Source organism: Curcuma longa, chromosome 4, assembly GCF_044706935.1.
Source record: "Curcuma longa cultivar G26 ecotype Majalengka, Jawa Barat chromosome 4, ITB_CL_G26_1.1, whole genome shotgun sequence".
Taxonomy (NCBI): Eukaryota; Viridiplantae; Streptophyta; class Magnoliopsida; order Zingiberales; family Zingiberaceae; genus Curcuma; species Curcuma longa.
In genome coordinates this window covers 20,662,307-20,689,227 of record NC_133864.1, presented here as the reverse complement: position 1 = coordinate 20,689,227, position 26,921 = coordinate 20,662,307, and the positions used below count along the sequence as shown (strand labels likewise).

General features: G+C 38.0%; 3 protein-coding genes and 3 pseudogenes across 3 annotated transcripts in view; 4 read left to right on the top strand and 2 right to left on the bottom strand.

Annotated features, from left to right (window-relative positions):
- The first annotated feature begins 284 nt into the window (after positions 1-284).
- LOC141828520 (transcription initiation factor TFIID subunit 15b-like) lies at positions 285-5,488 on the top strand. The gene is given in 7 exon segments (XM_074715959.1): positions 285-512; positions 626-659; positions 661-783; positions 868-1,654; positions 3,735-3,885; positions 3,963-4,044; positions 5,193-5,488. Coding segments are annotated over 7 exon segments (1,404 nt in total). The 5' UTR covers positions 285-394; the 3' UTR covers positions 5,302-5,488.
- An 8,623-nt stretch (positions 5,489-14,111) lies between these two features.
- On the bottom strand, positions 14,112-16,125 carry LOC141828269 (uncharacterized; annotated as a pseudogene).
- A 2,539-nt stretch (positions 16,126-18,664) lies between these two features.
- Positions 18,665-26,921, top strand: part of LOC141827256 (uncharacterized) — an 8,812-nt gene continuing 555 nt past the window's right edge. Inside the window, exons 1-5 of the mRNA XM_074714483.1 lie at positions 18,665-18,895; positions 18,974-19,350; positions 20,539-20,651; positions 25,721-25,915; positions 25,962-26,269. Of these exons, the coding sequence (XP_074570584.1) occupies positions 18,665-18,895; positions 18,974-19,350; positions 20,539-20,651; positions 25,721-25,915; positions 25,962-26,269 (1,224 nt within the window). The remainder of the gene's footprint in view (positions 18,896-18,973; positions 19,351-20,538; positions 20,652-25,720; positions 25,916-25,961; positions 26,270-26,921) is intronic.
- The window catches only part of LOC141826522 (E3 ubiquitin-protein ligase SIRP1-like), a 9,589-nt pseudogene continuing 3,218 nt past the window's right edge, over positions 20,551-26,921 (top strand).
- Positions 20,676-22,021, top strand: LOC141826521 (E3 ubiquitin-protein ligase SIRP1-like; annotated as a pseudogene).
- Positions 25,287-26,555, bottom strand: LOC141826523 (uncharacterized). The gene is made up of 2 exons (XM_074713775.1): positions 26,318-26,555; positions 25,287-26,247 (listed from the first exon to the last, which is right to left on the bottom strand). Exon 2 carries the CDS (start codon positions 26,122-26,124, stop codon positions 25,456-25,458), a length of 669 nt encoding a protein of 222 aa, XP_074569876.1. The 5' UTR covers positions 26,125-26,247; positions 26,318-26,555; the 3' UTR covers positions 25,287-25,455.

The window sequence follows — 26,921 nt, the reverse complement described above, 5'->3', positions numbered from 1 at the left end:
TCTCGGTTAAATATGTTAAAATGAGTTTGAATCGATGAGTTATAATTCGATATAAATATTTAATTTTACTTTTATATTTTAATTTCAGTATATCAATTTTTATTATTTTCTAAAAATTAAGAATTGGGACTGGAGAAATATAAAATTTTAGCAAACTAACATCTTTGCAAATTGTCAGCGGGACCCAGTTTCTTGACCAGTACTCGACCGGGTACGTAAGATTCGACCCAATGAGCATATATGTTCGGGTTGAACTCTTAAATAACCTCTCTCAACCTTGCGTGGCGGCGTGCCCTAAATCCTAATTACTAAACTCTCTCTTTATCGTCATTTTATTCGTTCGATCTTCCGCCACTCTTCTTCCTTTGTGGAAGGGAAGCAAAAACCCTAATTCATGTCAAGTTCCTACGGCTCCGGTGGACCTGATGACACTGCGCAGCCTCCTCGCGGCGGCGGTTACGGACGAGGACGTGGAGGCGGCGGCGGGTACGGTGGAAACCAGGGGAATCGAGGTGATGTACTCTTTCTTTTTGTCGTTTGGTTCTTATTGTTTTTCTCGCCTACCTGATAGCATTAAGATTTTCCAGATCTAGGGTTTGGAGTTTTGACGCGTCGTTTTGTGTAGGTGGAGGTGGCGGCTACGGTGGCGGTGGCGGTGGCTGGCGGTGGCGGTGGCTATCAAGGCGGAGATCGTGGAAATCGGGGAGGTGGTGGTGGACACCGAGGTGGTGGTCGTGGTGGCGGAGTTGGTCGGGAGGGAGATTGGCGCTGCCCCAACTCGAGGTAAGTTTATTTCCGTTTCCGAGGTTATGTTCCTGTATGATTCTTTTCTGTCTCTTGTGGAATTAAGTTAAGTTCTTGGTGCAGTTGCGGAAATCTGAACTTCGCAAGAAGAGTGGAGTGCAACAAGTGTGGAGCTCCGTGTCCCGGTGGTGGTGGTGGTGGTGGTGGTGGGCGTGGTGACAGTAACAGAGGAGGTGATGGTGGCGGTGGTTACAATAGAGGTGGTGGTGATTATAATGATGGTCAAGGTGGTGGCCGTGGTGGTTATAACAGTCGGGGTGGTGGATATTCTGGGAACCGTGGTGGTAGAAGTGATTATGAAGGAAGAGGTGGAGATTTTGGGGGAAGAGGTGCTTCTTATAATGATAATAATCTAGAGCGAGAGGATGACAGTTATGGTCGAGTTGCACCGCCTCCCTCTGCTGGTTATGATGGTCCTGGTGGTGCTGCCGGGAATTATCCTCCTCCCAATTCTTATGGTGCAAATAGTGGCTATGCTGGTGATTCTGTTACACCTCCTACTAACTATGGTGGCCCTAATTCCTACCCTCCATATGGTGCACCCCCTCCAAATGCATATGCTAATGAAGGTTCCTTGGCTCGTGGCGGTCCACCATCTAGCTATGGCGGTCCACCATCCAGACATGGTGGTGGATATGGTGATCGTGGGAACGCTGGCCGTGGTGGTGGTGCTCCACCTCGCCACGAGGGTGGTGCATATGGTGCTGCTCCTACTGAAGCTAGTGCTCTGATCAAACAATGTGATGAAAGCTGTGGAGAATCTTGTGATAACTCAAGGATCTACATCTCAAACTTGCCTCCTGATGTTACTACGGATGAGCTACGTGACCTTTTTGGAGGAATCGGTCAGGTATTGAATATCATCAATTATTTTCTTTATTAATATTGGTTAATTTACATCAACTAATTGTCTTCTATGGTAATAAAATATTGATGTGCTTACTTTATAGTATTACAGAGTAATATGAAATGTGAACAGTCTATGATTAGACTTAGTGTGGCAATCAGTACTATTGAAGTGCTGACCTGTCAGTTTGATTGCCTTGATATGAATAGGGTTTACTTGCAAGATACTTGCTTAAGGAAACACAAAAAAGTTTACAATATTTCTCATCACCAATTACAATGCAAGCCATCTATAAGCTGAGATTGTATCTTTACTCTATGTGGGAGGATGTGCATATATCTATTATTAAGGTGATGAAAAAATAGTGTTGTACTGTTATTAACTGTAGTCTTGTATGTTTGAAAGTACATGTAACTGATTTAGTTGTTAATGCATTGAGTAAGATCATTGTTCAGAAAGTTTTGATATTGAAGGCCATGCAGTTATTTATTATGTTATTAACGTGTTATATCTATGGAATAGTTGCTCGATAATCGGTTATGCAACCAATATCTCTCATTTTCTTTCCTAGGAATGATACTGTGATGTTTATTCTGCAGTTTAACTTTTCCTAATAATTACTTTCCAACCTTTAGTGGCTAGGATGATTGTCATTAGCACTGTGTGCACAATCTCAGAAACTCCAAGTCTTTCTGTTCTCTTAATTGTTCTGGCGAAGAAAATATACTGCTTTTCCCCATGGGTTATGACAATCCCCTCTTGATTGCAATCGTCATCTTTTTGTTATTAGGGTATCTACAAATAACCATCATACTTTTTATGTGACCACTGTGTATTTTGAACTTTACTTCATCACATTGGCTTATGTCTTGTTAAGAATTCAGACTTAATACGTGATTAGGTTCATTTTATTTTATTTTTGCATAATGTAGAATATGTGTGTTTGTGTATTGCTTAAATCTTGATATATGGTTCAACTATAAGGAAGGCTGATTATCTAGCTTGTACTTAATTTAATGCAAAGATAAGGATCTAATGTGCATAGAAGTAATCCCCTCAATATTAATTCTCTTTAGGTACAAGAGTGTTGCACCTTGGTTAGTGTTTGTATGAAATTTTGTTGCAAAAGCCTTAGGAGCTAATTAGTTGTTTTGATCAACAATGAGCCTCAATTTGATTGTCTTCTGAAACAGATTGTCAATCTTAAACACAAATTAGCTGAGTACTCTATGGTTTGCTTATGAGGAATTTTCAGATACCTAGATCTTATTAGCATCTCGTTAGTCATTAGGTGATGGATGTCCAGATGTATTTTATGTTAATTGTTTAGTTCTTGGGATCTATTCAAAATTCAGATTACACTGTTGTGTATTTTTGTCTGCCTATTGTCTGGATATTCACCTGCATTTGAGCAAAAAACAGGACTGTAGGATTCTTATATTCCATTTTTGAGTTGTTAACAATTCACCTCGTAAATGCTACTATCTTGTCATGTTTGTAAAATTAACTGTATCATGTTAGCAAGTGAAGTTTTCATTTTATTTGATTAATGAGGCACTCTCATTGACTTATAATTTTCACTGAAATGAGATCTTTTCAGAGTGCTGCCAATTTATGCCTGTAACACTCACCTTGAAACTTGTTAGTAACCTAGAAGTAGTTTTAATTACTCTTTGGTTTCATTTTTCATTACCTCAATTTATTCAGCTGTTTTTTATAGCATTTCTGATGTTTCTTTGATTCACAACATTGACATGAAATTTACTGCCACATGCAATCTTCATGTTTCAGTTCCTTATCCACAATCTTTTTATCCCTCTGTCAACACAATTAAAATAAGATCTGGTATATTCATATTCCTTCTTTATCCACTGAGGGTAATCATATGGTTAATGTGCGTGCATTTTCTATTTGTTCAATTTCTTATTGGAGGTCACCAAAAATATGAATTTGACATTCCTTATCTCTTTTTGCCAAATATTGAATTTGATAAAATCACATTTTTTAAAAATAATTGGGACAAGAAATTTTCTAGTTCAGCTTACAAACTGAGAGAATTTCTAAAATACCTCTCATTTGGTAGGTTGGCAAGATCAAGCAAAAGCGAGGCTACAAAGATCAATGGCCTTGGAATATAAAGATATATACAGATGAATCTGGGAATAACAAAGGAGATGCTGTGCTCTCATATGAAGATCCTGCTGCTGCACATTCTGCCGGAGGCTTCTATAACAGTAAGCTGTACTTTCAATTCATAGGATGTGATTATTCACCCAATGTTTTTTGATATATTGTGCAACTATTTTTTTAGACTACGACATGAGAGGGTACAAGATTAATGTTGCAATGGCAGAGAAGACTGCACTCAAAGCACCTCCTTCATATGGCCATGGGTATTGAACTTTAATTTGTTTTTCCCCTTTGGCTTGAAGTTGAACTTAAATTCTTTACAGGGCCTGAAACTATGAACTTGAAATCCATTCTTAGCATTAGTTGTTATCTCTTTCAGATTTTGAGCCCACCTAGTTGGTTCTGTTTTTTTATGGTGTTTCCTTTTTTTGTAGTTTGGAAACGCAAACATTTTTCACCATAATGATACAAATAAGCTTTTCTTTTTATGGACTGGTCATTCATCCTTTTGTTTGTTTTCGTTTGTATTTGTGCATTTTGTTATATTTTCTAGAGTCTGGGCACTTTTATTTATCTCCTTGCAAGCTGTGTTTAGCTGTCAATGAAGATATATTTGGTGTGCAAGCCTGTCTTTTATGCTGGAATTTGTCAAAAATGTTAACCCAAGGAGTTTACTCTTTGGATTGGCTATCAGTCTTGGCTCAGGATATTATTAAGCAGCCTATTGAAAAAAGGATATGCCAATTTGTTGCTTGAACCCTTTTACAAAATCATAGTAGATATTGAACATCAGTTATTAAGAACTATGAAATTTGCTGACCTTTTAAGTTCTTGTATTAGAGGTAACTATCTTTTGTAATTCCCTCTGTTAAACCTTATTAATTTTCTGAACTGTTGGTATCGTAGAAGGCAACTAATTTTCTGCAAATATATTATCATTTGGCTTGGCCTTTGTTAGTCTTGTGTTCATGCTTTTGGCACATCCTCATGGAAGACAGTAGAATGAACTTTTGGGTCAGTTTGTCATTGGAAAAATGTTGGTTGTTCATACTGTTGCATATGCATTCGTGTTTGCTATAATTTTCAAGTTATGTACCCATACCATGCTAGATTGGTCGTTCAACATCAATCTAACTTAAACATCTTTTGGAATAAAGTTGATAAGCAGACACCAACTTTTTTTTTTTTAATGACAAATAGCTGCTTATGTTTGCGTACATGGACTCCATCAACAATGATGAATGTGAATTTTAAATAGCTTGTGGACTACATGTATGTTTGATAGACTAATTGAAATTGTATAATTATGCAAGTATACCCTTTTTGTGATTAGCTTAAGCGGCCATTGTCTCAAATGTATGTCAAATTTCTAACTTTTGTGCTTCACTATTTTTTGCTTGTACACAAGCAGTGGTGGCAGAGGGGGTTATGGTGGAGGAGATCGACGCAGAGATAATTATAATGGTGGTGGTGGACCTGATAGGCATCAGTACGGCGGCCAGCGATCTCGACCGTATTAGGCTGAGTTATGTGTTCTGAGAATCTCTACTGAGTTCTCTTTCTAGTGATAGTCACTTTGTACTCAAAATTGGAGCTTAAGGTAGGTTGTTCTAATCCTCTAAACAGGGAACCTCTTTTCTTGAGAATTGTGTGGATTCACAAGTTGTTTGATCCTAATGTTTATTTGTACTGTGTGAATGTCTTTTATAGATGCATGTGGAATTAATCTCCAAACTGCTGCTAGATTTGAAAATTACAGGTGAGTGCTGCTTCTTTAACGTGCTGCATTTATTTATAGCTCGCATCATGTACTGATGGCTTTCAGTGGTGATGAATGAACATGCATCAACATATAAATCTGTGGACCAAGCTTGTTTGCATAGAAAGATAAAAGCCATCGGTTCCGCATGGATTTATATTTGCACGCCCCACTTGTTTATTTTTGCAATCTTATTTGCATAGGAAGAAATGGATTTTTATATTTTCACATGACACTAGCTTATTGTTTGCCATGTCTTTGATCTTAGTTCTTTGCTTCACTATTTTGACTGTTCCTTTTATTTCGTTGAGATCCATTTGTTTCAAGTCTTAACAGGTCTAAATGATGTTTTTACAGAATTCTTTAGCGCCTGGCTCGAACACATTAACAGCAGCTTTCATTACTGATGGAAATTAGTGTTGCATTCCATCTTTACCCTTGCTGCTCTTCTTTCACCTTAAAATCTGGGACTTCTTCTCCCTTGAACCAGCCAACTGATCTCATAACTGCAGTTACTTCTGAACTAAACGAACACAGTAACGTTGGGCTTCTAGATCAATAGTTTCTTAATTTTTCTTGGTGCACAGCTTGCTTGTTGATCTCGGGTTATGAAAATTAAGATGGTGGCATTCATTTCTTTTAAAATTAGCACTGTTTTCCTTATTGGCACATAGTTTCATTACTATGAACACAGTCATAGGAAACAGCAGGGGTTTCCCCGAGTTTGATGGACAAATGTTGCTGTTGAATATTTTGTATTTATTTATAGGATTTATTATTCCCGTGCATGCATCATTCATGTTAAAAAAAGAAACTCTAATTTTAGTGGATATAGTATGCCAGTTGGTCTACAAAATGTGGTAATACTTTTTTACGGACTGGATTTTAGATTTCATAGGAGCTTGTTTATATTTATTTAGTTTGAAAGAATATATAAATAAAAATTTAAATACAAGAGATAATGAACAAAGTTCATTAAAAAAATTCTATAAAGTAAAAAAAAGTTGAATGTAAGAGAGTTTGGTTCATTATTGTTTTAATGTTAATGGATGAAGTTACTGGATGATTGGTAAATATGTTAATTTATTAACTTATTTAAAAATTTTAATTATTGAATTATGATTTTTATTATTTAAAATTTGGGATTGCATGAAGAAGAAGTATCAAGGGAATGCCAAGGTTAAGCGGGAGCAGCTTCAAGGTCTTCGGACAGAATTTGAGACTTTACGCATGAAGTCTGGGGAATCTGCTTTAGATTTCTTTGCAAGAACCATGACAATTGCCAACAAGATGAGGATATATGGTGAAAAATGCAAGATGTCACCATTGTTGAGAAGATTCTTCGATCAATGACACTAAACTTTAATTTTGTTGTCTGTTCAATAGAAGAGTCAAAAGATATTGATGAACTTACAATTGATGAGTTGCAGAGTTCTTTGTTGGTTCATGAACAAAAGCTCAACCAGCAAGACAAAGAGGAGCAAGCATTGAAAGTTTCAACAGAAAATCAATCAACACAAAGAGGAGATAGAAGGCAAGGAAGAGGAAAATTTAAAACAAGAGGAAGTAATTATCGTGATGGCCAACAACAGCGTCACCAGCACCAAGAAAATCAATCTCGTGGAAGAGGAAGAGGAAGAGGAGGTAATCATTCAACAACTTATAAATATAAATAAGTAGATAAGTCCAATGTTGAATGCTATAGATGTCATAAGTATGGTCATTATCAGTCAGAATGTCGTACTAATCTGAATAAACAATATGAAGAAAGATCTAACTTTGTTGAAAAGGAAGAAGAAGTCTCTCTCCTAATGGTGTGCCATGTAAATGAAGAAACTCAGCAAAATATGTGGTATCTGGATACTGGCTACAGCAATCACATGTGTGGAGATAAGACGACATTTTCTGAACTGGATGAATCATTACGCAACACAGTCAAGTTTGGTGATAACTCTACAATTTCTGTTATGGGAAAAGGAATGGTAACTATCTAAACCAAAAGAAATTCTTCTCATACAATATCTAATGTCCTTTTTATCCTTAGATCTAAAGACCAATCTCCTTAGTATTGGTCAGCTACAAGAAAAGGTATGAGATTTCTATTAAAGATGGAGTATGCCAAATTCACGATGCAAAGATGAGTTTAATTGCTCAAGTTAACATGACAGCAAATCGCATGTTCCCACTTTACTTGAACAATATCACTTATCCATGTTTTTCAGCAAAGGTGAATGATGTTTCATGGCTATGGCATTTTCGTTATGACCATCTAAACTTTGGTGGACTGAAGACTTTGCAGCAGAAACATATGGTAACTGGCTTCCTCAAATTATTGCTCCTTCTGAAGTTTGTGAAGAATGTGTTGTTAGCAAACAATATAGAAACCATTTTCCAAAAGGAAAATCATGGAGAGCAAAGAAAGCTTTAGAGTTGGTGCATTCCGACTTGTGTGGCCCAATTAATCCATATTCTAATGGAGGTAAGAGATATATAATCACTTTCATTGATGATTTTAGTCGGAAAACTTGGGTATATTTTTTGCAAGAAAAATCTGAAGCATTTGCAGCTTTTAAGAGCTATAAAGCGCTAGTTGAGAAAGAAATAGGCAGTCCAATCAAAGTTCTACGCACAGATCATGGTGGAGAATATATCTCAAAAGAATTTTTAAATTTTTGTGAGAATCATGAGATTAAAAGGCAACTAACTGCTGCTTATACTTCTCAACAGAATGGAGTTTGTGAGCGGAAAAACCACACTATTTTGAATATGGTGTGAAGTCTTTTGGCAAAATGTGGTATTTCAAAAGCTTTTTTGGCCTGAAGCAGTCAACTGGAGTATTCATCTATTAAATAGAAGTCCTACACTTGCAGTTCAGAATATGACACCAGAAGAAGCATGAAGCAATCAGAAACCAAAGGTAGATTATTTCAGAATTTTTGGATGTATTGCTTATGCTCATATTCCAGATCAGAAGAGGATCAAGCTTGATGACAAGGAAGAAAAATGTATATTTCTTGGTATTAGTGATCAATCAAAAGCTTATAAGCTTTATAATCCTATCACTAAGAAAATTATTATCGGCCGAGATGTGATTTTTGAAGAAAGAAAATTTTGCAATGGAATAACAACTTTACTGAAGAACAAATACCTACTAACTTTGATGAAATTGATGAAGAGCAGCAATCAACAACAAAAAATAACCAACAACGTTCATCAGAAAATGAAGTAGACATTCCAAGCTTACCAACAATAGAAAGTGAAGAACTACCTCAACGCACTAGAAGAAGACCTGCTTGGATGGCAGATTACGAGGTAACTAGAATTGGTCAATCTGATGATCCACTTACATATTTTGCCCTATTTTCTGATTGTGATCCTATAGTTTTTGAAGAAGCTGTCAAGGAATCAAAATGGCGAAAGGCCATCTCGCTCTGAATGAAGAAATTAAAGCCATTGAACGAAATAATACATGAGAGTTAACTGATCTTCCAAAAGGGCATAAAAAAATTGGGGTCACGTGGGTATACAAGACAAAATTAAAAGAAAATGGTGAAATTGACAAGTACAAGGCATGCTTAATTGCAAAAGGCTACAAGCAAGAATTTGGTGTTGATTACAAAGAAGTTTTTGCACTAGTTGCAAGACTTGACACAATTAGATTGGTGATAGCATTGGCAGCACAACAATCTTGGCCTATCTTCCAATTGGATGTTAAATCAGCATTCTTGCATGGTGATCTTCAAGAAAAGATATTTATTGATCAACCACCTGGTTATATAAAATATGGATGTGAAAATAAAGTTTATAGACTCAAAAAGGCATTATATGGACTGAAACAAGCTCCACGTGCTTGGTATAGTCGCATAGATGCATATTTTTCAGAGGAGGGGTTTAAAAAATGTCCATATGAGCATACACTTTTTACAAAGATTGAAGATGGAAGAAAAATGCTTATAGTCTGCTTATATGTGGATGATCTTATTTTTACAGGAAATGATAGTGTCATGATTACAAAATTTAAAAAATCTATGATGCTTGAATTTGATATGTCTGATCTTGGAAAGATGCATTATTTTTTGGGCATTAGAATAGTTCAATCAGCAGCTGGAATTTTTATTTCACAAAAGAAGTATGCTCAAGAAATTCTGGACAGGTTTCAAATGGAAAATTGCAACTCTGTTAACACTCCTGCTGAAGCAAGATTGAAGCTTGTTCGAAATCCTGAAGGAAGGAAGGTTGACAGCACAATTTATAAGCAAATTGTTGGGAGTTTGATGTATTTAACAGCTACAAGACCTGATATTATGCATGCTGTAAGTCTTATCAGCAGATACATGGAATGTCCAAAGGAGATACATCTTCAAGCCGCCAAGAGAATTTTTAGATACTTGAAAGGAACCATTGAATATGGTTTGTTCTACAAGAAAAATGAAAAATCAGATTTAATTGGTTTTACTGACAGTGATTATGCAGGTGATCTCGATGATAGAAAAAGTACCTCGGGATATGTTTTCATGATGAGTTCAGCAGCTATTTCATGGTGTTCAAAGAAGCAACCAATTGTGACTTTATCCACAACAGAAGCAGAATTTGTAGCTGCAACAGTTTGTGCTTCTCAAGCAATTTGGCTAAAGAAAATACTTGAAGAGTTATATTTCAAGCAAGAAGGTGCTGTTAAAATTTATTGTGATAATAGCTCAGCTATTAAACTCTCTAAAAATCCTGTCATGCATGGAAGAAGCAAGCACATAGATGTCAGGTTTCATTTTTTAAGGGACTTGACGAAGGATGGAGTAATTGAGTTTTACTTCTGCACAAGTGAAGATCAAATTGTTGATATTATGACCAAGCCATTGAAGTTATCTATATTTCAAAGGCTAAGGAGGCTGATTGGAGTATGCTCATTTGATAATTCTTAAACTGAATGTTTTTCAAACATTTAGTTTAAGGGAGGGTGATAAGATTTAAAAGTTTTATCTATTGGAAGTTGTAGTCAGTAATTTTATCCACGTCATAGTTTCTCCAAGTTTTTAGTTTATTGATTTTTTTAGATCCTATTAATTAGGAGATAGGGGTTGAAATACTCTTCGATAAAAGCCTATAAATAGGCTCTGTTTCTTTCCTTTAATATAAGCTGTTTGTTTTGTCTCCATTTTCCCTTGGTACATTATCAAGGTGGAAATATCGAGTCATTAGCAGTACGTTTAATTTATTTTTGTTAGTGTCATCTTGCTTATGGTGAAGTCAACACGTAAGATTAGTGTAAGATACAAAAGGGGGGAAGGTTGACCTTGCTAATCCTAGGTGTCGAGGTTGATTAATAATGGAGGTGAGGTTATGTGGATCAGACTCAAGTTTGGCACATGAGAGTTTTTCTTTTTACGAGAAAGAAGTAAAGAGAATAAAGAATGATCAGAGGAGAATAATTCAAATTGTCACTATTGAGAGTGTGAAATATACAAGGGGTAGTGCATGTGGATCAGGGCCTAATGTTGGGAGACCAGATTCAACTTGGTCTTGGTCTGCTCTTATATCATGTCTAATTTGGATTTGGTCTCTCCACACCATGCCTACAATGTTCTTTGATTAGAATCAATGTTTGACATCATATTTACCTTCCTCTTATTTAACTATACCGGATGTGTGCAAGTTTATATAAATTCAAATAATGTAGGTCCATTAGTGGATTTCAGTCAAAACCCATTGATAGACCTAGAGAGCTCACATTATACCAATTTCAAGTCATGTGGGTTTCTAAGGTTGCAAGGAGTTCAAAGGTAGACCTAGAGAGCTCACATTATACCAATTTTGAGCTCTCGAGAGGTGCTCTAACATTATGCTAACTTTTCCAAGCGTTCTAGTTGAATATTTTTTCTCCTTGGCTACTAGGGAAGTTAGAAAATAGTAAAACATGACATATTTAAACTCTTTGCACTTTAAAAACTCATAGGATTTGAAATGGCTGCAATCAAAGCTCTATAGGTCGATTAGTGAATTTTGACCAAAATTTATTGATAGACCTAGACTATTTAAATTTTTATGAATTTGTAATCACATAAAAGAGTAGAGTTTGGAGAATATAGATTTGATCTCAAATCTTAATTTTGATTTTAATAATTAAATAAAAATAAATTTAAATTATATAAATCAATAAGTGAGAGGAAGGGTGATTTAATTTTCACAAGTGGAGAAAGAGAGAAGAAGATAGAGGTTGAAGTTACATACATTCAAATTATATAAATAATTTTTATATTTAATTTTTTAAATATGATATAATTTGAAAATTCATCTTTAAAAAATTAACATTGACAGGAGGTAAAACGAGAAGATCATTATAAATCAGGTGTTTTTTTTATCATCCAAGAATTTTTTAAATTTACTTATGTCCTTTCATAAATTATCATAAAAAGAAAGAAACAAAGACATTTAATAAATAAGATTATGAACTAATATGATATTAAAAACTAGAGCACATCTATCTGCATGCGTACCTTCCTCGATAATTGATATTTCGAGGAGTACGGATCTTTCCCTTCATCCATTCCAATCTCGATCGCTTCTCTGTTCGCCGGAGCGTGGCCGGGAGTTTGCAGCGGGAACAGAGTGCGGCGGCTCATCGGCCTCCACCCTCTCCAGCTCCAATAAAGATAGAGCCTTAGCGAAGCAACCGACAACGTCCACCAGCAACTCCGCCGCCGATTGATTCTCCGGTGACGACAGCACGTCCTTCAGCAGCGACAACAGCAGAGTGGCCTTCTTCTACCCTTCGGCCAACTCCTCCAATGTCGCTGCCTTCATGTTGGCCTTCCTAAGTGAGCTATTAATTGTTTCATTGCTCATCGATCGGCACACTTCATTATCCACCTTTCTATTAACCAAAGGAGGAATCAACGAGATTTATAACCACGCGAAATGATTAAAAAAAGAAAAAAATTCTCCAATTATTAGAGATGTTAAAATACTTTTTAAAAAAAACACAGGTTCATTGTCTCAGCCTTGTGCAAACACTTCTTTGTGGGAGATGATTTAGTTGATAAGGACTAAAGAAGCTTTTGCTAAAAGCAAAAGTCTGGACAGGTAACTTCTTTTCTCTCCACTAGTCATTTAACTAAATATTGTATTATTAGTTAATTGGTCACTTAATTAAGCAAAGGGATTTAATTCCACATATCAGCAACTCACAATTAAAGTAATTAATCTGATGAGGCCTTTGGAGCATCTCATGATCTGTGTCGATTGTTAAAGTGGAAGTCCAAGAGTGAGTTAATTAGGATAAGACAATAGGGAAACATTAATATTATCTCGATCATCTCGGCACCTCACCTCAGTATCTCAACACCTTGATCATCTTGGCCTCAGATGTCATCTCAGCCTCGAGTCCCAATTTCACACACCTTCAGACTCATTCCATATCCTAAGTATGAATCTTTGTCTTTTGCGGGTCCATGAACAGGCTGCGAATATTCTTGAGACACGTAGCAGCATAAGAATAAAAGAGCAGTTATGAAGTTGTCAGATCTGATTCTCTTGAATACCTTCTTTTCTGCACATAATGTCAAAAAGAAACGGAAACGATTAATATCCATCAAATTACACTTCCATAATGATGTTTCCCTAGTTGACGTGGGAATGCTATCTCAACGGCTATATAAATTCTAACAAAGATTTTCTAGAGGGTTTCTTCTTCTCCGCTGGCTGGTTCAATTTTCTGAACTTCTTCTTCTTCTTTGACATTTTCATTTTTTCTTCCACGGAAAATTAACTTAAGCGTCGAAGTGGTCTGCCGGGACTCCCTGACACCATTTTCACCTTCTGTTGAAGTGCATTTCAGATCCTTATCATCCTCTCCTTCGAGCTCCGCCAGGAAGTTGCCCACATCGGATTGTTCATTGATTGATGGCTTGATCATCCGCGGTATCCAACCGGAACAATCATATATCATAAGCTTCTCATCATTCTAAAAAGTGCTTGTTCATCAGAACTTAAGTTGGCAATAGCAAATGGTGGAAGAATGGGGAAGCAATCAAAGTGTTGAGAAGATAATCTATCAGAAGTAATAGCTTAGGAAAAGGGTAAAAAGAACATGATGAATCTCGTCAGTAGTCAAGAATCAGGAGTTCTTCTGTTTCGCTTCACTAAAACAAATGAAAAGAAAAAGAAGTAAAAGCATGCCTTGAAATTAGTATCATAAACTGCTTCATCAGAATCACTCAGAAGTGAAAGTAGAAGGAATAGAATGAAAAGTTTGAGCAAATGTACTGAAAAGATTAATTTATACCATTTTAACTTTTAATTTATCACTATCATAAAACTATAATTTTATCTCTTTTTTAAAACACATTCCTAAAGGAACTTTTCTAAATAAGATTGGCATACACTGCAAATAGTTAAGTCAGACATGCAGACGAGCTATGAGCATTTGGCAACATCAGAAACTGATAGCATGATGAACTAATGAAGAACACAATCTTATCAAGAAATTTTGCTAGCTTGATGAGCAGAGATTTGTCAAGAATAAAAGCATATCTATTTGAATGGGACAATGCAACATGAAACAAATCATAACTCAGCTTTATTAGCAAGATTTCTCTAAGCATGACAACCAACAAATAAATAATAGAAAAATCTCCAGTTGCAACAAATGCAATAAGGCATTTCAACCAACAAGATACTGGAACCATTTGAACACAAACAACTTTACAAAAAAGAATGGATACCGCAAAGATATGATGAGAGTTTAACCCATCTCAACCAATGCAAGACAATGTGGAATATAGCAAATGGTGGCCTGCTGGTTTTTTACATATGAAACACCTGAAGAGACAGTCTCCAGCTAGTCCTGATGTTCCATCCTTGAAGTGATCCCTTAATTGGCAAAAGCAATAGCATCTAAGCGACAAGTTCATTCTCGAGGAATGGCTGTGTCCGAGTCCCTGAAGCTGCAGGAATCGGTGTATTTCCAACCCTTGCTGTTTGCAGAGGTACTCCTGCATCTGCATGCTGCTCCAACTGTGCCATCTTCTTTTTCTTTCTAGTGCGGTGTATACAATAAACAAGTAGCATTACGACAACTAGAGCCACAAGACCACCAATGACACCCCCAACAATTCTCCATGCCTGAGAATTGCTGATCTTTGAACCACCAGTGCTAGGCACTGGCACTGGCACTGGCCCCGGAGGTAAACTAGGTGCTGCTGAAGGAGCTATCTCTACTCACTGAGTTGACCACAATGGAGAAGTGGCCTGAGCCGTATGTTGAACAAGTATTGCTTGACACCAATTCCTGTAAATTAGATGAGCCATTTACATCAAACCACACACATCTAGCTATGGCACCACTGCGAACAGGAGTTACTCTTGTGAAATTGATAGAGATCAATAACCCTGAAACCAGAATCCTTAGTTCTGGCAAATTTATGGCAGCCAAATTTGTTGCGTCATAAGCAAGTAGCCCAAGAACAGGAGTCAAATAGGTATAACCAGGAAGAGGGTAGTAGAAATGTGACCAGTTACCCAGATTGTGATACACCAATACCAGCCTTTCCACATAGGGCTGCACAATGACCCCAGATGGGATCTGAAATTCCTTATAGCTTATACCTTTCCTTCTCAAACTCCCGCTCCTGAGTCTTACTGCTGCAATCCTGATACCAGTGAGATTCGTAGGGACAGTACCATTGTAGGTAACTCCAGTGATGGGGCGAACCAGAGCACGGTAAGCATAATCCTGAAGAAGTGTATTCAATGAACTCGCAGCAGATGCACCTGGTGCTTGGGCCTTATACTGGTACGCAAACAGCAATACATTGAGTCCAAGGAGAATCATTAAGTGGTGAATACTCTCAACTGACCCTAAGAGCTTCATGGACAAGATCTTCAAAGCTAAATTCCAATGCAGGTTCTTGTTAGTCTTGAGATTCCTCACCAATATGTAAGAGACGAGGATGAAACACTGGTAAACAGACACTATAACATATGTTTTCCTGCTAAATTGTCTTCTAGGACTAAGCGGAGGCAATGCAGAAGAACAAGCAAGAAGAAATCTTTATGAAGTCAGAGAGCAATATAATTGCGGTTAACCAGAAGATATGACCTTTCAATTGGAAAGGTCCCAACTTTCAGATAACAATAGGGTTCAAACACTTGCCACATTGTTATGGATCATAAAGAGTAAAAAGCAAGCTCAAAAGCTAAAATTTGCCCCAAATACCTGAAGCAAGATGAACAGAAACCACCACAAAGCAAAGATCGACTCGGACTCGAACAATGCCTCTCTTCGCTTATCCTTTTAAGTGAAATAGCAGTATAGCTTCAAGAACTACTACAACCCCTCAAGCAATCAACAATTCCTTTTCAAACCTTTGCAACACTGAAGCCCAAAAGAAACCCAGCTATCAATAAAAAAATTCCACCTTTTTTCCAATGCCAATCAATTGAAGAACCAACAAGTCCAGACCCGAAACCAAAACCGCAACAGAAGAAGAAGAAGATAAAATTCCCCAAAGAAAGTCCTAAATCTCGCTGAATCCGGAGGAAACTTCACTCTTGCCAGCTGTGGACTGGATTCCAAAGATCGCGACCGAACCAAGCGGGATGGGACTCTGAAAACCCCCTAAAATTTCTCCGAAACAACCGAATGGAAACTCGAGGGAGAGAAGATACGACGAGGAGAGAAAAAGGACGAAAGAAAAATTAGAAGAAAATATATATTTCACGTGAGAAGACAGCCGACTAAAAACACAAATAAACCCCAGTACTATTTAATATTCCTAAAGCAACGCCCATCATTTTTCTGTGTTCTTCCTCTTAAAGCCCTCTTACTTTATGAGAGATTATGTAAACCATCGGGTGTTTTCCATGAATGTTACCGCTTCGTCGGCGTTTAAGACCGACGGATCTGTTCGTCTTGGATCGTGCGCATCGAATCGGGCGATTGGACGAGATCCAGCCGACGGTGTCAGAGTGAGAAGGTGGGCGCCCGGCGCCTTCTCAATACAGTGGGCGAAGTCCAATTCCGGGCGGATCTGCTACAAGGAGGCAGGTCCATGTAGAAACTGAGAAACAGTCATTGATAGCCATTGACAGACAGCATGAACCTCAGAAAATGCTTACTCAAGGCACGACACTTTCTGATATCACACGTCTGCTGCTCTGACTAATTCAGTCTTAGCGGTAAGTCAGCGATGATTTTTCAGGACGTTGTCAAATTAGCAAACGTAAATGATTTTTTTTACTTTTGTTTTGGAAAGAAGAAAAAAGAAAAACAAACAAACAAAAGAACAATTCCTTGGCGCCGTATTTAATAAGTGGAAAAGAATGGCATGAATTGGATTATTGAATTGCATCAGCAGGTCGTCCATTTGAAGGGCCAAATCCTAAACAACTCCCTTGGATTAATTCTTTTCACACGGATGAACTACTGAACCCAATTCAGAACAAATAAAAGTTTATTAATTATGAATTATTATTATTGACTAGGTAGTGTCATATGTATATATATATGGGTAAAGGTTATGTTCCAACTGCCCGGATGTCGTGGACGGTTAATCCATCAGTTAATAATCTGTCATGTCACTTCCGCCAACGAAGGGACCTGAAAAAAGTTGAGCAAATGGATTAATAGGGTGTCGGGAATTCCTGGCAAGCCACTCTGACGCTCAAGTCAATCAAGGAAGAGGAAGGAGATGTGTATGAAGTAGCTGGAAGTCGAGAGAGAGGTTTCATACCTGTAGGAGGAAATATATACTCACGGGAAGGAATATTCACGTCAGTACCGGGGGCAGACCCCTGTTGTAATTGAAGAGGCAAGCTCTGAGAATCACTATCAAAATGGCTTCGACATGTGGCATCTAGGGGACCAAATCTGTAAACCTCGTAACCATCCGATGACTTGACATTGCTGATTATTCTTACCTTTTGATCATAGGCGTAGACACAAGGAGATCTAAGGGACAAGGTCTGACAACCTCGTAACCGCATTGATCCTTTGACAAGGTTCGCATGCTTGGGAGCTTTTGACATCTTATGGGATGGGAATGACCGAGAGGGAGAAAGACCAGGTCGAGGTCGGAACGGCCGAAACAAGGGCCGAGTGACTAAAATGATCAAGGTCGGAGTGGCCGCGACAAGGGTCGAGTGACCGAGCTTGTCGAGATGACCAAGAGATAGGCCGAGTGGCCGAGATGATCGAAGTCGGAGTGACGAGACAAGGGTTGAGTAACCAAGCTTGTCGAGATGGTCGAGAGATAGGTTGAGTGGCTGAGATGACTGAGATCAGAGTGCGTGGCCGATCGAGATAAGGATCGAGTGACCGAGTTTGTTGAGATGGCCAAGAGATAGCTGAGTGGCTAAGATGATCGAGATCGGAGTGGTCAAGATAAGAGCCGAGTCAATCCACCAAAGGTTGACTATTGACTCTTCGACTCACCACATCGATCGGCTTCTTGACTTTCGCTGTCATGTAAGACTACTCGGGATCTGCCACATCAGATTATATTTTCTTCTAACCAATTCAAAGAAAACCTTATATTTGCCAATCTATATATGATCACTAATGACATAACATAAAAGGCTCAAACAGCATGACTCTGAAATTGATAGGCCACGAGACAAGATTCTAATCAGAAAGACCTAGCTGTTATCAAACACTTAAACTAAAATATTTCAGAAGCATCTAAAAGAGATGGCATATCTAAGACAACGAGGTGCATCCTGTCTTGTCTGTCCTTTTGCAAGTTGCCTCTACTTCCATGGAGACCAGCAAAGCTCGTGATGCATGCAAATTCGACGGGCCCCACCTTCTGTCCATTCAAGATCTTCCTAAAATTTGACATCATTGTGCTTTTCTTCACATCGTGCACTGAATATCAATAGAAATTAAGGCATTATCTATTATAATAACAAGTTGCGTGGTATTCTCTTTCGGTGAGTAAAATAAAACAGCCTATTAGAATCACATTCTTCATAGCATTTTTCTAAACAAGAGTACTCACAGGAAAGACGACGTTAATTAATTAATGTATGATCAATGATTTCAAACCTTTTAACCTTGTCGAATCGCAAAGAAACGAAGACTACAAATCTACGAAACATAAACTTTGTTGCTGTTCCATCCATTGATGATCATGTCCAGGGTTCATCCTTCATTGAGCAAATTAAACGATGATGCGTCAGCGTGGACAGTGTGGAAGAAGTCGAGCATGGCGTTTCAAGGATCAGATGGGTTCTCCATCTACGACAGCGAGGGGAGACTGGCCTTCCGGGTCGACAACTATTCGAGGAAGCACAAGTGCTTTGCAGGAGCGCTCCTGCTCATGGATGGAGAAGGGAAGGCTCTCATGGCTCTGAAGCCTCAGGTACATGTAATAATTTGCAATGATTAGTTTCTTGCTCGAGAATTATGAGTTTAGAAATCTTAATTATGTACGTAGCAGATTCTGAGCATGCATGGCAGATGGAGTGGATTCAAATGCGTAGATGGTCTGGAAATGAGTACTCGCAGAAGTACTCAGGTTTTCTCCATGAGGAGGAGGTCCATCCTCAACGGATGTGAGCAAGCAGAGGTGTTCATGGGCAGAACTGCAGATTCATCGTCTTCCACGGCCAGCTTCAGGACCGAAGGCTGCTTCAGAAGAAGAAACTGCAAGATCAAGGACGGGAAGGGAGAGGAAGTGGCACGGATCAGTAGGAAGAAGGTGAAGAACAACTCAGTGACACTGGGAGATGATGTGTTCAGCTTGGTGATTCAACCGGGAGTGGTGGACGCAGAGCTCGTCATGGCGTTTCTTGTTGTCATGGATCGCATCTTCTAGTAACGGAGGGATTGCTTGAGCATTTAATTTGCTTCTATGTCGATTTAGCATTTGGAAATAGCAAGTGATCGAGAGCCAAATGGTAAGAACAAGTGTTCATACAAATCTATATATGAAAAAAAAAACCTAAATGAACAAACAAAATCTCCACCATGTTGAATCAGAAATGAACTGATCGTAATTATGTTGATTAGTGTATCCATTTTGTGAATTGATTAAGGAGCCATTATATTGTTCTAACTTCTCTTGCTTTATTTTTTTCAACCTCTTGAGGATTGTTAGTATGTTATTATAAATAACCACTTATTATTATGGGTATTGTACAACAAGAAAAAACTCAACATATCTCAAGTGATTGCTATATATTTCTTTAATATGTTCATACACATCAGATGTACCATTATACTTCATAGAAAATAAATTTGTTATTGAGGATGTTAGAGCAAAGTTGTTTCAATTTGATCGAAATTAATTATTATATGAAAGTATTAAGTTGATTAAATTCATTCCAACCGAGTTAAAATTATTTATACAAGTCCGAGTGATTTTGATAAAGGATAATTTGATATAATAGTAGTTTTATAGTAATTTTTGATGAAATTAGATTTAAAAAATTAAATAGATACTTAATTATTATAATAATAATTAGAATAAGAGTATTTTTAAAATGAAAAATATAACAAAATATTATTTTTATATTTATTAGAATAAGAGTATTTTTAAAATGAAAAATAAATTTTATTATTTTTATACTTTAAATATTTGGCATTTTTGCCATAATAAAATTTATTTTTTTTCTCTCTACAAGTGGTTTTTGCGATTCAAATATGTAATCATAAAATTGTATGATAACAACATTCGGCTTGTTTTCCTATCTTGTTAAATAAAAAATTAGATATTGAATAATGTGCAAATTACAATTCCCATATCAATATGTTTCAATTAGATTTTAAACAAGTTTCTTAGATTTGTTCCATCCAATTACCCATCAAAACAAAAGTAACTATTGATAGATCCGTTTACAATTAGACAGATTCTTTTCTAATCCTCGGTTAGAATAGCAAGCAGAGTCATCGCCACTAAAACCTCCCCGGGGAAACTAAACAGAGAGATTAAATTTGGACAAACACAATGAAGCACTATCCAAGAACATTAATTTAATCAAGATCTCTGCATAAATAATGGAGCCACTTCGGGAAAAAGAGGTCACAGATCATGGCTGTTCCTTCCGAGCAATTTCCTGCTTGTTCTTTGCTCGGATCCCAAGGAACAAGTCCAATACCATCCAAGAACGGACAAGGTAATCCCTTTCTTTTCCTTATTTTGTTACGTGTTCTAGATTGCAGGATGCTGAGGGATTTCTTTTTTTGGCTCTTCTTCTTGGAACATCTGACCAGTTGATGAAACTTCTTGTTGCCTCTGTTTGTGCGTTTCTTCTTGTTGCCTGGATTCAACCATTTTGCTGTTTTTTCCCCCCATTCAATTTCCAGGTCTCGGACTCGCTGGAGCTGACATTTGATCAGATCTGCTCTTCCAAGAACTGGATTTTCCATCGATTCATTTGCATCATCGGTGCCAAGATGAGTGAAGGACCTGCTGGAAGATACTGGTGCCATGCCTGCAACCGAATAGTCAATCCGGTCGCGGAACCAGAACTGAAGTGCCCCCTTTGCGATGAAGGCTTCGTGGAAGAGATGGAGAGCAGGCGACTCAATGACTCCGACTCCGATTCCGATCCATCCCTCGCCCTCTGGGCTCCAATCTTGCTACAGATGCTGGGCGGGTCAGATCGGCGGCCGAGGTCTAGAAGAGGAGGCGAGCACGGCGAAGACCCCAATCTGGATCGCGAGTTCGAGAACTTTGTGAGGCGGAGGCGCAGGGGATCTGCCATTATCCGGCTGCTTCAGAGCCTGCAAGATGATCCGAGGTCAAGGGAAAGGGAAAACCTAATTCTCATCAACCCTTTCAACCAGGCCACACTTCTCCGACGATCATCGGACACAAACCGAAACGAAGGCCAGGAGGAATCCAGTAACAGCGGCGTCGGCGCCTCGTTGGGGGACTACTTCATCGGCCCTGGACTGGACATCCTGTTGCAGCATTTGGCAGACAATGATCCAAACAGGTACGGCACTCCGCCAGCTAAGAAAGAGGCCATAGAAGCCCTGCCCACGGTGAAGATCGAGGAAGCTGCGGGCTGTTCGGTCTGTCTCGAGGACTTGGACATCGGTATGGAAGCTAAAGAGATGCCGTGCAGGCATAAGTTCCATAGCGACTGCATCTCGCCATGGCTGGAGCTCCACAGCTCGTGCCCAGTTTGTAGGTCTCAGCTGCCTGCTGATGAATCAAAAAATAGGACGGGGGAGATTCTGACGGTGGCAGTGTTACAGATAACGGGCTATGGTTTCCTGTCCCATGGCCTTTCAATGGACTCTTCTCGATATCGACTTCGCAGAGCCGTTCGAACTCATCCTCGAATGCACCATCCTCGTCGTCGTCGTCTAACTCCGACAGCAGTAACTCTCATTGTGAGAACTGAGAGTTTGTGGATATAGATCCTGAAGTTTGTTCTGGACTTGAAAGTATAGCTTCAGCTTTACAGGGTTTCTTGTTATGGCATTGTGTTCCTTGTTCTACTTGTTTTGTTTATGGAAGATGGAATAATTGACTGTAAAATTGTGTTGTATGCACCTTTTTTTACCAAGAGCTGGTTGGAATAACAGATTGTAGATATAAGATATTCAGTTTTTGGAAATTTGTTCATAGTTTTTTAACAAAAAATAATTTAAAAAATCACTAAGGCAATACATAACATTGTCTCAAATTTTACATCACTAAAAATTTGTCAACAAAACTCCAATTTGGTTCTTCAAAGTTTCAATTTTGCTAATTAATTAGCATGCATTTCAAACCAGAATTGAAACAACTACTTTCTAGAATTGACTAAGATGACAACATTTGAAGAAAAAAATTGTAATTTGAAATAAAATATGATGCACTATAATATTTATACTTAAAAAATACCATGTTGTATGGCTATATGCAAAAGTAAATTAAGGATGTAGCATGTGAAAAAAACAAGGCTAACATGCACAAACCTCAATAATATGATGCACTACCAGATGATGTAGGGATGAACCACATGGGAAATTGCAAATAAAATATGGACTCACAAGAAACGAAGATTCTTAAATCATATGATGAATCCACAAACCTCAATCAGATATCAGTTGTTAAATCAACAATTATGTAATACAATGGCACAAGCACATAAAGAAGAGTGGAGAAATTTATTCGAGGCGTCTATAAGCACCAAGGGAGTAGTATCTAACTTATTAATGTACAGATAAGCAGACATGTATAGATAATGATAGTACCAATCAGATATGTCTGCAAGATATTCAGAATACAAGAAAATTCTAGTCTCCAAAACACAGTTCGTCTTCGTCTCACAAAAGAGAATATTAATGTTCAAATAAATTTCAAGGAACAGAAGTTGCATGCTTTTTGTTGTAAAAATTGACCAGTTGGGCATACAATTGTTATGCATTGTCCATGAAGATGTGCAAACTGAAGAATATTGATACTTGCATCAGCCTACAATCAGATTGTTCTTGCAATTTGTAAGAGCAATGGATGCTTCTCGTAACTCTTTCAAAAATCACTCAAGTATCTTCCTGAGCAAGCAAAACAAACTCTCTTACCTCACTAATACAGTATGCAATGTACAAGAATGCTTCTTGCCATTGAAGGAATTCAAGCTAGTCATGACTATCTAGTATCTGGTTAACACACGACAGGAGAATTTTTCATGTGATGAATTCACAGTCTTCTTGATGCTTATTGGATGTTCTGCTCTATTCATAGTAGATCTGAGAAGCTACTGCAGCTAGGCCAATTTATGCAATGCAAGACTTTAGGAAGATAGAGTAGACATCGATAAACTACATGTTCTTCAGAATACTGATCTTAGATGAGGATGATGTTTTGGTTAGTGCAATAGGAGTCTGGATTTTTCCCTTTTTTTGTCACCCAGTTTTCCAATCATTGGGTTGGGAAATCAAGTTGCCAACACTGCATATAACTCCCATTACATGAAAGAACTTCTGAGGACCTAGCTACCAATTTTCCTTTTTATTGAAAAGGAAAATGTGGATGGCAACTTCTCCCCATCTGCAAGACTATTAGATCTAAGAAAATCATTACGTGTCTAGAATTTAAATTAGTTTATACTTCCTGCACCTTATTCAGAAATACACCGTCTGAATTTGAACACTTCTGAAGAGAATGAACTAGTTCAGAATCATTTGTGCACAGGGTTATTGAACTGGGGAGGATTTGAAAGGTGAGTTGTGTAAGAAATTAATACATCTTGATGAGAGCCCCAGAACATCATTCTTTCATATAAATGGGTACAGAAGCAAGCATGTCATGTGTAGGCCCACAACCAAGAATTCTAGTTCAGAATTCAGATGAAGAATGTATAAAACAGGAAGTGCACTGGAATTTACGAAATCTCTAATGGGAGAAGGTGTTCATTGTAAATTTCAACTAAGCATACAGAGAAGACACAAAATGCAAACATATTTATATAAACAAGTATTCATTTAGTATATACTGAATAGAAAGACAGAATATTTGCATTCAATCCGGCAACATGTAACACAAATAAGCATCTATCTCAACAGTTAAGAGTATGCACATTGTAGGTATACCACACAAGTCAATTCAACATGGTTTATGAGTACCACTAGAAGAAGATCTACTGCAAGCATGCCATGTGTAGGCCTACGACCAAGAATTCTAGTTCAGAATTTAGATGAAGAATGTATCAAACAGGAAGTGCACTGGAATTCATGAAATCTCTCATGGGAGAAGGTGTTCATTGTAAAATTCAACTTAGCATACAGAGAAGACACAAAATGCAAACATATTTATATAAACAAATATTCATTTAGTATATACTAAATAGGAGACAGAATATATGCATTCAATCTGGCAACATGTAACACAAATAAGCATCCATCTCAACAGTTAAGAGTAAGCACATTGTAGGTATACCACACAAGTCAATTCAACATGGTTTCTGAGTACCACTAGAAGAAGATCTACTGCAAGCATGTCATGTGTAGGCCTACGACCAAGAATTCTAGTTCAGAATTCAGATGAAGAATGTATCAAACAGGAAGTGCACTGGAATTTACGAAATCTCTAATGGGAGAAGGTGTTCATTGTAAATTTCAACTTAGCATACAGAGAAAACACAAAATGCAAACATATTTATATAAACAAGTATTCATTTAGTATATACTGAATAGGAAGACAGAATATATGCATTCAATGTGGCAACATGTAACACAAATAAGCATCTATCTCAACAGTTAAGAGTAAGCACATTGTAGGTATACGACACAAGTTGATTCAACATGGTTTCTAGTACCACTAGAAGAAGATCTACTGCGAGCATGTCATGTGTAGGCATACGACCAAGAATTCTAGTTCAGAATTCAGATGAAGAATGTATCAAACAGGAAGTGCACCAGAATTTACGAAATCTCTCATGGGAGAAGGTGTTCATTGTAAATTTCAACTTAGCATACAGAGAAAACACAAAATGCAAACGTATTTATATAAACAAGTATTCATTTAGTATATACTGAATAGGAAGACAGAATATATGCATTCAATCTGGCAACATGTAACACAAATAAGCATCCATCTCTACAGTTAAAGAGTAAGCACATTGTAGGTATACACACAAGTCCATTCAACATGGTTTCTGAGTACCACTAGAAGAAGATGTACTGCAATGTTAAGGAAACAATATAAGTGAAAGTATAGCCAACAAAAGAATTACTAAACTGTAAGATATTATTCAGTAATTTTAATGTTTTAGTAATTTCAGAATAGCAAACAATAATATTTATTTATTGGTTACATGAAGTGCAAAGTAACATAGCATACCCTAGCCTTAATCTACAAGAGTGAACCATGATTATGTATGAACCTGATATGCTATAGTTGTTATCTTATTGTTTATTGCTGTTGAGAGGGGGAAAAGGCAAAAAGTATCTAGTACTATAGGACTTATCAAATATTGCTGCCTACTTTTTGATCCTTCGTGCTCTCTTGGCTCCCCAGACCTCCATTCTTCCCAAGGGGCACCCACATGGGGATCGGAAGATGAGAACAGTGCGTCCATTCAGTGGTGCCATCTTCTTCAGCTCAGCTTCAAGTTCCTTGTGGTCTTGTCCCAAGTCCAAGGGGCAAACTCCAAAAGCATCATTTGGAAATCGTGGCAAGCATTTGACGCACCCCTCTGACTCAAGCTGGATATCAAATTCTACCGCCTTTCGCAGACCTTTGCAGTAGGGATTACCGCACTTCCGCGCCTGGTAACTGAAGAATTCCCAGGCCACAATCACCGTGACAAGCATGAAGATCAGTCCAGCAGCATAAGCAATGGGCGCTTGATACACAACATCGCCCATAACGTCGATCGCCACGGGAAGCAGCTCGTACGATTCCTGGAAGATGAACTTGAAGTAGGGGAGGGCGAGGACAGCAAGCGCAACAAGGACCAGAACCAGCAGCACTAAATCGATGGCAGCGAAGGCGGAGTGTTCGCAGAAGGGATGGGACAGGGGATTCAAAGACTTGCTCCTCCTCCTCGACTGCCCGCCCCCTCGCTCCGACGAGGCCTGGGTGTTGGCCATGTTCCGGTGCTGCTCAAAGGCCCTGCAGAACTCGATCAAGCTTCGACAGTCCACCATCGAGACCCTAAATCACTCAAGGCCAACCACGAAATCGTCCCAGCACTCAGAGAAAACACCGGAAAGATCTAAACTTTATTCGGACGCAAGCAAAATCGCACCCAAAGAAGCAGCAGTTCCGATCTTCCGGATAAGGATCAAGGAGGTCAAATACCAGAAAAGATCAGATCTCAGAAACCGCTAATGGATTTACCTGAATCGCACAGCAGAATCCAACAAACTGAAATCTCGATCAGCCGATAGGGCAAAGCGAAGGGGATCTCGGAGGCGGAATGAAACGATTGACGCCGATTGGATCAATTGATAGCAATTCTGTCCACGGGATCGTGAACCCGAATCGAGATCGGAATTCGAGCGACCGAGGCGACGGAGGAAGAGAGGGGGAAGGGAGGGAGACGGATCGGCGTCGGGTTGTGGAGACGGTTGCCGTATCGACGAAGTCCGAGAGGAGGAAACGAAGGGATCAAGTCACGCTTATATAAACGCGTGGAAATAGAGAGGCATGGATTTCAAAGCAACAAAAATATTTTTAAAAGGAAAAAAAATATTATTAAAAAATAAAATAAAATAAAATAACGTAAACAAATTTATTTTATAGAAATTACAAAAAAAAATTTAAAATATGAAGAATAAAAAAAAGGTTTTTGTATAAATATACTTTTAGAAAGTAAATAAACTTTTCGGTGGGTCACTAGCTGTTTAAGCACGTCAAGCAAATAAATCCAAATAACTAATGGACCTAAGTTTTTTTTTATAATTTAAATAATTTTTTAAATCGATTAATTTTGAAGATGATT

Bases quoted from the DNA above. Each gene is read 5' to 3' on its own strand.
- LOC141826523 (XM_074713775.1), bottom strand. From the start codon at position 26,124: ATGGTGGACTGTCGAAGCTTGATCGAGTTCTGCAGGGCCTTTGAGCAG.